Raw genomic sequence first — 11,320 nt, 5'->3', positions numbered from 1 at the left:
GTGAAGGTGTGCTATCTCTTTTAGTTTAATTCATTTCCTTGCATGATAAATTGTGTGGTGTGTTGATAATGAGAAGATATGTTGCTTAATATTGAGTAAGATGACTGAAAATGGTGAAAAAGCATGAGATGAAATGAATAAATGAAGTAGATATTGAGTTTTTACTGAAACAGGTTTTGCTGGAAAAGTAACCAGTAACTTCACCATGATTTTTGCCCTATTTAATGATGGAATTAGGAAGGGGCATAGAAAAGTTATTTATTCCTCTATGTGTTAGCTTTACATGGGTTTTTGAATCACCCAAATCGGAGTCGTAAATTGAGAGATATAACTAAAATAGTACAGACTGCGCAGGCTGGAAAACACGACGCGCGCTCGCGAATTTCATTTGCGCGCTCGCGAATTGTGCCTGTAAACTCTCTGACTCTCATTTTGCACTTCTCGCGCTCGCGACTTTCATTGCGCGCTCGCGACTTTGGCCTGTAAACTCACTGACCCTCATATTTGCTTCTCGCGCTCGCGACTTTGCATGGCGCGCTCGCGAATTGTGTTCTGATACTCTTTTGGACATCATTTTCTATGCAATTGTATTCCTTTGCTCAACTTGTATGCCTCCAATCATTTTAAAACAAAAAGACAACATTAGAACATGCATCAAAACAACATGCAAGCATGCAAATGATGTGAAATGAGGTAAACACTATGGTGTATGAAGTTATGCATTCTAGGCAATTGTATTCCTTTTCTCAACTTGTATGTCTTCAATCATTTTAAAGCAAAAAGACAACATGAACACATGTATAAACACAAAATGCAAGCATGCAAATGGTGTGAAACTAACATGACACAAGTTGCCCGCTTGGCGAGGCTATCAGCAGACATGTAAGCAGTAAATTTTATGAAATGATGAAGCAGTTAATTTTATGACACAAGCATGTGAAAATAATATGACACAAGCATGCAAATTATGACACAGTTACTATGCTTTTGTTTTATCTATTGTCATTCCATTAATATGCTCCATTGAGACGTAGATAAGGCTATGTCGCGACATAGAATAGCAGATTTGCGCCCCATACAGTTTGGTACTCCGGCTACAGGCCGTTGAGTGGATATGATTATATAGGCCATAGCAGCCAAGCATACAGTTTCATCCAGTTTCATACAGTTTCATCCAGTTTCATACAGTTTTTCTTATCACTTCGGTTTCACCATAACCTTATGGAGCCATACAGATATCTTGACATAACATTGCATGAATCATACAGTATACTAAACAGCAAGAAAGATCATCAAGGTAAAATGAAAGTATCATGATATGTGTGCTTACATTCCATATGTGAGTACATGTTTATTTCTACATATGTATGTGCTTATATGTTTCTTTATTCGTTGCGATATTCACTAAGTTTTAATCAAAGTTGCAGAATTCATACAGCATAAAGAACATCAGGTAAGATCATAAAAGTATAATGTTATATATGCTTACAAGTTTATTTATTGACTCTTTAAGGAGTCATACAGTCATGAGATGTTATTAATCATAACTTATATGATGTGACTAAAAGTGCATAAGTCATACAGCATAATGAATAGCAAGTAAGACAATGAAAATATACTGTTATGTATTCTTACATGTTTATTGATTTCATTCATACAACATAATGAACAGCAGGTAAGATCATGATAGTATCATGATATGTGGGATTAAAGGTTTATGTAAAGGAGTTATGAGATAATTAGAACTAAATTATTTATGGTATAAATTAGAAGTTTATTCGTTGCTATAAAGATGCATTGATGTTGAAATTTACTGAATCTATGATTTTCAATGCTTTTATGCAATTTGTATTTTAAGTTAGTTGCCATCACACTTTGTTAAGTATGTGAATTATGAGCACCACTGAGTTTTATACTCAGCGCGTCGATTTTTATCACGCGTAGGTTGAAGATTGTGGTTGCTACTTGAAGACTTGAAGAGTACTATCAAAACAGAAGTGACTAATTTGGGAGTAGTAGATTGAGAATTATATAATTAAGAATTATGGCATGTATTAAGATTTATGGCATGTATAATTATTACATTTGTTAGAGCTATGTGATTGTAAATATAAGTGAAGCATGTAATTATGTTGGTGTAAGTAGTTGGAGATAAGAATAATACTTATGAATGATTGAAGATGAACTATTTTACTATAGTTGGTATAATTAGGTCATGAAGACTTGATATAGATCATGAATGCAATTAATTGCTGGATATTAAATGCTATTGAGGATTTATACAGTTATGACTATATATATAAAATGTTATTGTGTTATGATGATTAGTTGGAGATATTGAAAGTTTGGAGTTCAATTGGGAATGTTTTGTATTCATAGTTAGCATACAGGATGATATCAGCATGACGGGACATAAATTCAACCAGATTGTAGCGTCTCGGCTCGGTTCATTCGGGTTAACGGGTGGACCGGGAAGGGATGTTACAAGTATACTACCTCAATTCTATAATACTTGTTACATTAGAGAAAATAATCCGTTTCAAAATACTTATCACATTTGTAGTTTCGAGAGTAATAAATATTTTATTTCATGTTACATTTGTATATGATCAATAATTATTACTTCAATTTAATGGTTTCTTAGAGAATTAGTATTAAATTATGAGTAATATATTGAATTTATTCAATAATTTATTGTAATTTAAATAAATTTAATGATTTTCTTAATGAACGTAAAATTTCAATTGTAACAAGTATTATGAAACACAAACAGTATATGATAAGGGTATTTTTTGACATTTCATTGATATTTAACGATGAAAAATAATAAAACCCCTTATGGAAGTACTATATAACTTAACATAATTAAATATAGAGGACTATTTATTAAGTTTGTCAAAATAGAGAAATGATTAGTACAACGTTTATAATAATAACTTTCACATTTTCAATTATCTAATAATATTTAATTGTTATAATTTTATAAGTAGAAACATCTAATAGAGTGATTTTGCAAATTGAAATATTTAATGGTATGATTTTATAAATTGAAATGCTTAATAAGTGAAAATAAAAATCAACCATACCACTATATTTTTTGCGATTCATATGTATGTAAATTTATGCATTATATTAGTATTTGTTTTAGGATTTTTCACCTTTTAGGACTTTTTGCAAGAAGTTTGAAGTATGGTTGATTATTAGAGCCAAACCAATTATAAACAGTATTTTAATCTAAACAAGTGTATTTATAATCATATAATGGGAAAAAAAAATAGTAATTATTATTTTTTTAATTAGTTTGGTGTTTAAGACCACTCGCACGTCAACTTTCATACACTGAAAATTTCCACTTAAATGTGAAAAAGGTAAGACATTTTGAACTAGAAGTAACATCAATTATGAATTACTCCTCTTTCATTCCTTCCTTTCTTTGGGATTATAACTAAATACAACACCTTCAAAATTATGAACAACAGCTGTTATTTTTGGAGGTTGATTTTACTAAGAAGGGTGGCTTGTCTGTGTTATTGAGAGGGAGGGAGAAAAGAATTAGAAAAAAGATATAAAATGATATTTATTATGGAAAATAATAATAATAATAATAATAATAATTTTTTCAATTTAGTTTTAACTTTTATGATTAAATGTAATTGAAACTCTTATATTTATTTATCAAAATTATTTAGGAGTGTAAAAATTCCTAACCCACTATATTTAAAATAAAAATACTTTTAATTTTATTTAAACTATTTATCTTCTTAATTTGTTGGAAATAGGAAGTCTTAGTATGTTCTAAAGTATTGATATTAATGACCAACCGTAAGAAATTCCACCCTTCAATTAAAAAAAAAAAAAAAGTAAAAGGGTCAACCCTATTTTTGCCAATTTGGCAATATCTGAAAATGAGAAAAGGGTCCAAAACGTTTAACTATCATCTGCCGTTCAATAAGACGGAATTCAGTTACTACAAACGACAGCTAGTCAGATACGAGATGATTCGTTTTGTGGCCTTTTGAGCTGTTGCGGAGCTCCGAATGTGGCGTGGTGGTCGTCTGGTCTGGTCTGGTCTGGTCTGGGCTTCCCTTTGCACCATATGTCATCGTTCGCCTTGGAGAAGTGCTCTGCTGCTCGTCTTCTTCTCTCTGAGGTAAAAATGCTAAACTTGCAATATAAGCGAATGAACCAAAAATTTACGCTCATCCCTAATTTTCTTTGCTCTTCCTCCTTTATCATTAACCCCATCTTCGAGCCCTCTTAATCATTTCTATTTCTTGATACGGGGTTTAGCAATTCTAAAATGCTAATCAAGAAAATTATTTATAGACCAAATGAGTTAATTGCTAGAAAGTTGGCAGATATGAAGAATATTTATTTTAATCATTGATGCCTGGTTTCAGATGTGGTCTCCCCTTCACCAGGCATACCGGTGATAATTGCTCAACAGTCATATAGTCAATTAGTGACTAGAAGCTTAAAATACATAGAATTTGTACGTGCCGATTCTTCTTCTGTTCAGTAGACATGGGTGCATTGTACTCGTGGATGCATATATTTTATTCTTATAGATTCCACTTGTTGGAGCAAATGGAACCCATCTTGCAATTTGATATTCTTATAGCAATTATTGCTCATTTGGGTTCTGGTAACATGCACTTATTGAAAGTTAAAAGTTTTGCAATTTGATCGTGATGTTTCTGTCTGGGAGCCATAGAAACAAGGCATTGAATGTGGCAATATTATATAGTTCATCAGGAATTTCTTTAATGGGATTCTTCTTAATTATTTGAGCAAGACAACGATGAGATATTGGCGGTACTGTCTCAAAACTTGGGACATGACAGCTAATATAGATCTAGAATCCAAAAGAAAAGGGATTGCTTAATTGCTCTTCCTTCCATGTATAAGAGATACAGTGGTGCTCCTTAAACATCAACACTAGTGCATTCGTATTCTTAGTAGGATCTCTCCTGCAGAAAAGAAAAATGGCTGCTTTTCATATCCGTTCAATCAGTTTGCCGTCTAGATCTCATCCTCTTACTTCAAGCATCGAGGAGCAGCTATACAAGTTGAAGATACCACAATCCCCATCAATAGGCCACAGATTAGCTGGCTTGAAAGAGTTGTTTTGTTGTGTTGATGATTTTCTTCAACTTCCTCTCACCCAACAAACACTCTCCCATGAAAGGCATAACCAGTCTGTAGAAGAGACATTAAATGGATCTTTGGCGTTGTTGGATATGTGCAGCACCACAAGAGATTTTCTGTCTCAAATGAGGGAATGTGTGCAGGTACTTGAATCATCTATTCGAAGAAGAAGAAGAGGCGGAGAATCTGTCTTGAATGAAGTTGACGGATACATGTTATCGAGAAAAAAATTGAACAAAGTGATCTGCAAATATTTGAGAAATTTAAAGAGAAGTGAGACGAATTGCAGAACAACAATTATGGGTGATAGCTCTGATTTATTGAACATGATTAGCATGCTAAAAAGTGCGGAAGAAATTAGTCTATCTCTGTTAAAGTCCATTTTATCTTTCATTTCTCATTCAAATACAAAGTCAAAGCTCTCTAGCTGGTCTATTGTCTCAAAACTATTGCAATCAAAGCACGTATCATGTGAAGAGGAAGTTGAAGCCCATGAAGTGGAGAAAATAGATGCACAATTGCTCGTCTTGAAGTCAAGCAAAGACAACAATCAGGTGCAAATATTTTGAAAGGATTGGAGACATTGGATTCAAGTCTCCAAGATCTAGAGGAGGACTTAGAGTGTGTCTATAGACAATTGGTGAAAACCAGAGTTTCCCTTCTCAACATTCTGAATCATTAGTGTTGCTGCTTCCATCAATCTCCCAACAAAATTTTGTATCATTCGAGTTTTGTCCATTTATTGTATATATCATATATAGACAAGTAAATACAACATTAATATACTTCTGATCAAAACATTTCCTTAAATTTTCTGTCTATGCTCTTTCTTAGAATAGATATTGTATACTGATGTTTTTATTCTTCAATTCAAAAGCATTGGGAATGTGGATACTTTTGTATCTTACACTCATAAAATGCATATTCATGATATTTATCAAAGAAATGAATTGGCTTTTCAACCAAATTCAAAAGACTTTGTTCAGAATATTTGATGGTATTTGTTATTGCATTTTCATATCACAGCCATTAGTTTATTTTCTCAAATTGTCAAGCTATTTATATTGGCTGTTTAACTTTAGAGCTAAAGTGAGACAATAAATAAACATGATCGCACATTTTACTTTTCTGGTTAAAAGAGAATAATTGGGAGTAGAACTGGCATTTCATGTTATATTGATACTGACAAGCGCTATATGGAATGCTGATATCCTCAGATCCTGCACTTTTTGAAGGCATGCATATCATATTTATCTGCGAAATGAATTGAATTGACCTTTCAATCAATTTTTCTAAAGATCCCTGCATAATTGCATTTTCTTTAACAACCATTAGTTTCTTTTCTCTAACCTTTAAGCTATTTGTAATTGCTACTGCATATCATGATGTAATGGTTTGGAGGTACATGTTTGCTGAATGCCTACTTTTTCTTTTTTTGAAAGAGATGTTTGACTTAGAGAAGCGCCAACTAAAGAACATTTTTTTAGCAATATTATCATCTGTTTTTATCTTGCAGCTGCATGACTTCTATTTTCATATAATTCTTTAGATATATTATGGAGTCTGCTCCACGAATGATGCAAATAGACTTGCCTCTTATATGAATTTTAGTTTATTGTTTATTTAAATATGGCCTTATCATCTTTCTCTCATTGTTTGGTTCATATAAAGAAATTAGCCAAGCTTGATTAGCAGCTGTATGAGTGGATCGTGCTTTGCATTTGGTCAACCAGATTCATACAAAGAAATCATCCAAACACGCATGGAAGTGTCGAATTTATGTAAAATCAAGGCTGTCAGGGTTCTACTTGCTACCTGACACTAGACATCCCAATGAGAGTTGTCGCAGAGTCTCCTTATCAATGGGCGTGCAGAATTAGAGAAATTTGAATAATTTTGGCATGTTCTTGCAGCAAATGCAGCTTCATCCCCTCGTGGAAGCAAATAGTTTATTGTAGTCTATTCAGATTCTGCACATGCAATGTAATTAGATGGATGAAATAAAGCTCAATGCTAAATAACTTGATGCTGATTTTTGTCTTGGAATCTCGGGGCACATAATCGTCATGAATTTTTTTAATCAGAATGCTTCATCACAACAGGACATGACAGCCAATTTAGATCAAGATCAAGAAGCTGAAATGTCTAAGTTCTATTGTTGGTCTTCTATATATAAGATGTTCACAGATGGCTGAGACAATAACAAAGGTCTAAGACGTTCTGTAAATATCTCCTTGATAGCGTTTCTTCTGCAGAATTAAAAAAATGGCAGCTTGTCATCTCCGTTCAATCAGTTTACCATCAAGTTCTCATCCTCTAACAGTAAGCATCGAGGAGCACCTGTACAAGTTGAAGACATCACAATCCTCATCAATAGGGCAGAAACTAAATGGCCTAAAAAATTTGTTCGAGTGTGTTGATGATTTGCTTCAATTGCGAACCACCCAACAAAATCTAAACGAGTCTGGAGAAAATGCATTGAATGGATCTATAGAGCTATTGGATATGTGCGACACCACGAGACACTTTTTCTCACAGATGAAGGAATGTGTGCAGGGACTTGAATTATCTATCCGGAGAAGTAAAGGCCGAGACTTTAGCTTGACAAGCGAAGTTGATGCACATAAGGTATCTAGAAAGAAGCTGAACAAACTGATTTGCAAGTCCCTGAGAAATTTGAAGAGAAAGGAGAGGAATTGTTCACCAGAAGCATTAAACAATAACTCGAACATGATTAGCATGCTAAGAGATGTCGAAGAAGTCAGTGTTGCGGTGTTCAAGTCCATCCTATCTTTCATTTCTGAGCCAAAGGCAAAATCAAAGTACTCTATCCTCTCAAAATTATTGCAATCCAAGCGCGTTTCATGTGAACTGGAAGTCAATGAAGTAGAGAACATTGATGTTGAGTTGCTTGTCCTAAAATCAAGCAAAGACATCAAACATTTGCAAATTCAAAATGTTCTGAAAGGATTGGAGTCATTGGAGTCGAGCATTAAAGAAGCAGAGAAGGAACTTGAGTGCGTATGTAGGCAATTGGTGAAAACCAGAGTATCCCTTCTCAATATTCTGAATAATTAGTGGTGTTCTTTCCGTGAACTTCCTCACAATTTTGTAACATACAATTTTGATCCAAATTGTATATATATATATACACAAAATGAAAACCAATACCAAATACACTCAAATTCAGTGCATTTCCCTCAATTGATCTTGAATAATCTTGATTGCTTGCTTATGCATCTATCCCTGTTCATGTTTTGACAAACGAGTCTGAAGTGGGGTTCTTTTGGCGATCTAACTTGGATTAGTTTAATCTCTTCTCTTTTTCTTTTTCCAGAATAGACTGGCACTAATTAAAAATAATTAATCTTTGTTCAAATAAGTGTGCTTCTCACCAGTTAAATTGCACTAACTGATTCATTTTAAATTCTGTTTCGTCAAAAAAAAAAAAAAAAAAAAAAAAAAAAAAAAAGAGCTCTGTTTCATCTTAATAAACAAAACTTATGTCCTTTTCACTTTTTTTTTTTTTTTTTTTTTTTTTTTTTTTGTAGAATTTTCCTCTTGAAGGTTAGATGTTATTTTATTTATTATTATTTTTTGCTTAATTACAAAAATTATTTCGGTTTTAGTACTTTTTGTAAGTTTATCGCCACTTAAAAAACTTAATTAAAATGTTATTTTTAAGATTTTTGGTTCTTTTCCTGATCTAATTTGAGAAGAATTAAACTTGAATTGAATTTATTAATGTAAAAAGGTTCTGATATATAAAAATCATAATGAATTAATTGGAGAAATATTAAGCATTATGCAATTCATCCAAATTAATATAGACAAAGAAAATAAAATGGCATTGAGGAAATGAAAATATAATTTAATTGAGAAAACGAATGAAAGTTATTATTATTTTTCTGAATTTACCCTTTTTGGGTGATTTTTATATGCGGAAGATCAAATGACGTTGTCGTTTCTTTTGTAGAAGGAAATTCTTCAATTGGCAATTGATTTGAAGGCGCTGTCGTCATTCATGTCAGTCGTGCAAGTGCTCAAGGCAGCAATTCAATTCAGGTATTTGATTCAATGCTTGAAAGAAATCACAGCAAGACACAAGTTTTCGATTGGGTATTGTAGGAGATGTTGCTGTCTAGTCACGGCACATATTCATTCGTCTTGCAATTTTTTTTTTATTAGCATATTCATCTTGCAATTGATAACTATAATATGTCGATTATTGCTTCGCTTTGGTTGTTGCCTGTCCAGTGAATATGGCTGCATTCTGCTCGTGGATGTATATATTACGATTCTTGTTATGTCCATCATCGCTCGCGATGCTTATAATAACCTAAAGATAGCTGTGCAATTTGATTCTGATCTTTCTGTCTGGGAGCTATATTATTTAATTTAAATCCACCAGAATTTTCTTTGAAACATTACTCCTAATTACTTTAGCAAGACAACAATGAGATATATTGGCGGTACTGTCTCAAAGTTTGGAACATGACAGCTAATATATATCTAGAATTCAAAAGGAAAGAATTACGCTTCCTTCCATATATAAGAGATAGAATGGGTTGTCTTCCAAAGATAGCTAACATAGGCCAATTGCACATTCATATTCTTGGTAGGCTTTCTTCTCCAAAATATAAAAATGGCTTCTTTCCATCTCCGTGCCAACAGCTTGCCCTCCACATCTCATCCCCTTAGCGGAAGAATTGAGGAGCAACTGTACAAGTTGAAGACTTCTCATTCCTCATCAATAGCCCTGAAATTGGCTTGCCTTAATGAGTTATATGAGTGTGTTGGTGATTTTCTTCAGCTGCCTCACACACAACAAACTCTCTCTCGTGAGCACCAAAAACAATATGTAGAGGAAGCACTGAATGAATCTTTGGGGCTGTTGGATATCTGCAGCGTGACAAGAGATTTTTTGTTGCAAATGAGAGAACGTGTGCAAGGACTTGAATCATCTGTTCGAAGAACTAGAGGAGGAGAATCTTGTTTGAATGAAATTGATACATACATGGTATCTAGAAAAAAATTGACTAAAGTGATTTGCAAGTACCTAAGAAATTTGAAGAGAAGTGAGAAGAATTGCAGAAAAACAACCTTGGCTGATTATTCTGATTCGGTGATTACAACGCTCAAAGGTGCTGAGGAAATTAGTCTAACTGTGTTTGAGTCCATCTTATATTTCACCATGCAGTCAAAGGCAAAATCAAAGCCCTCTGGCTGGTCCATTGTCACAAAATTATTGCAATCCAAGCATTTATCATGTAAAGATGAAGTCGAAGCCAATGAAATGGAGATGATGGACGCTGAATTGCTTGTCTTGAAGTCAAGCAAAAACATCAATCAGCTGCAAAATGTCTTGAAAGGATTGGAGGCTATGGAGTCCAATCTTCAAGAAGCAGGGGAAGAGTTAGAGTGTGTCTATAGAAAATTGGTGAAAACCAGAGTTTCCCTTCTCAACATTCTGAATCATTAGTGTTGTTGCTTCAAACAACCTTTAACAAAATTTTGTATCATTCAATTTTGTACCTTACTGTATATATCATACAAAGATAAGTAAATCCATTTTAATACTAATACACGTCTCAAAACATTTCCTTAAGGTTACTGTTTATCTTCTCTCTCTCTCTCAATATATATATATATATCATCTTGTTTGTCCTCCACTTCAAAAGGGTTCAAAATGTTGTGATTTTACAATTGTTGAACTGGCAGTTTTATATTTGATCCCGATAAGCACAATGGAACCCAGATCTCCTAAGATCCTGTACTTGTATTGTAAAAGGCATGTGTATCATATTTATCTGGCCTGCATGTCAACCAATTTTTCTAAAGAGACTCTGCAGAATATGTATCTGTATATGCTATATTTTGATTTCGTTTTCATTAATCTTTAAGCTATTTGTATTTGCTACTGCATAACATGGTGCTATGTATTGGAGGTAATTGTTCCCTGAATGTTTGCTTATTCTTTTTGGAAGAGATTTTGACTTAGTGAAGCGCCCATTAATGAACATTCTTGAGCAATATTACTATTTCTGTATTTTTATCTTGCAACTGCATGACTATTGCTTTTATTGATCGTTAGTTATTCCTTTTATTGATCGTAAGTTATTCTAACAATTCCTCAGACACATAAGAAGTTCTTGATTGATGTAATGCTTTA

General features: G+C 33.3%; 2 protein-coding genes and 1 pseudogene across 4 annotated transcripts; all 3 read left to right on the top strand.

Moving 5' to 3' along the window:
- The first annotated feature begins 4,007 nt into the window (after nt 1-4,007).
- Nucleotides 4,008-5,963, top strand: LOC149497903 (uncharacterized; annotated as a pseudogene). The gene is made up of 2 exons (XR_016320237.1): nt 4,008-4,150; nt 4,401-5,963. The product of XR_016320237.1 is annotated as an uncharacterized LOC149497903 (transcript).
- LOC149497902 (uncharacterized) lies at nt 4,010-8,281 on the top strand. The gene is made up of 2 exons (XM_089719810.1): nt 4,010-4,150; nt 6,820-8,281. The coding sequence occupies exon 2, from the start codon at nt 7,414-7,416 to the stop codon at nt 8,224-8,226; it is 813 nt and encodes a 270-aa protein (XP_089575936.1). The 5' UTR covers nt 4,010-4,150; nt 6,820-7,413; the 3' UTR covers nt 8,227-8,281.
- Nucleotides 8,282-8,983: 702 nt separating this feature from the next.
- Nucleotides 8,984-10,739, top strand: LOC105639734 (uncharacterized). 2 transcript variants are annotated; one of them, XM_012223872.4, is made up of 2 exons: nt 8,984-9,213; nt 9,823-10,739. In XM_012223872.4, exons 1-2 carry the CDS (start codon nt 9,173-9,175, stop codon nt 10,628-10,630), a joined length of 849 nt encoding a protein of 282 aa, XP_012079262.2. In that variant the 5' UTR covers nt 8,984-9,172; the 3' UTR covers nt 10,631-10,739. The 2 variants fall into 2 exon arrangements, with proteins under 2 accessions (XP_012079262.2, XP_089575618.1); XM_089719492.1 differs by lacking the exon at nt 8,984-9,213 and having other exon boundaries at nt 9,247-10,739.
- Nucleotides 10,740-11,320: the final 581 nt, after the last annotated feature.

The sequence above is a fragment of the Jatropha curcas genome, chromosome 3 (assembly GCF_041381405.1).
Source record: "Jatropha curcas cultivar XTBG-Jc1 chromosome 3, XTBG_Jcur_1.0, whole genome shotgun sequence".
In the NCBI taxonomy this organism is placed as follows: Eukaryota; Viridiplantae; Streptophyta; class Magnoliopsida; order Malpighiales; family Euphorbiaceae; genus Jatropha; species Jatropha curcas.
This window is presented reverse-complemented; position numbering and strand designations above follow the sequence as displayed.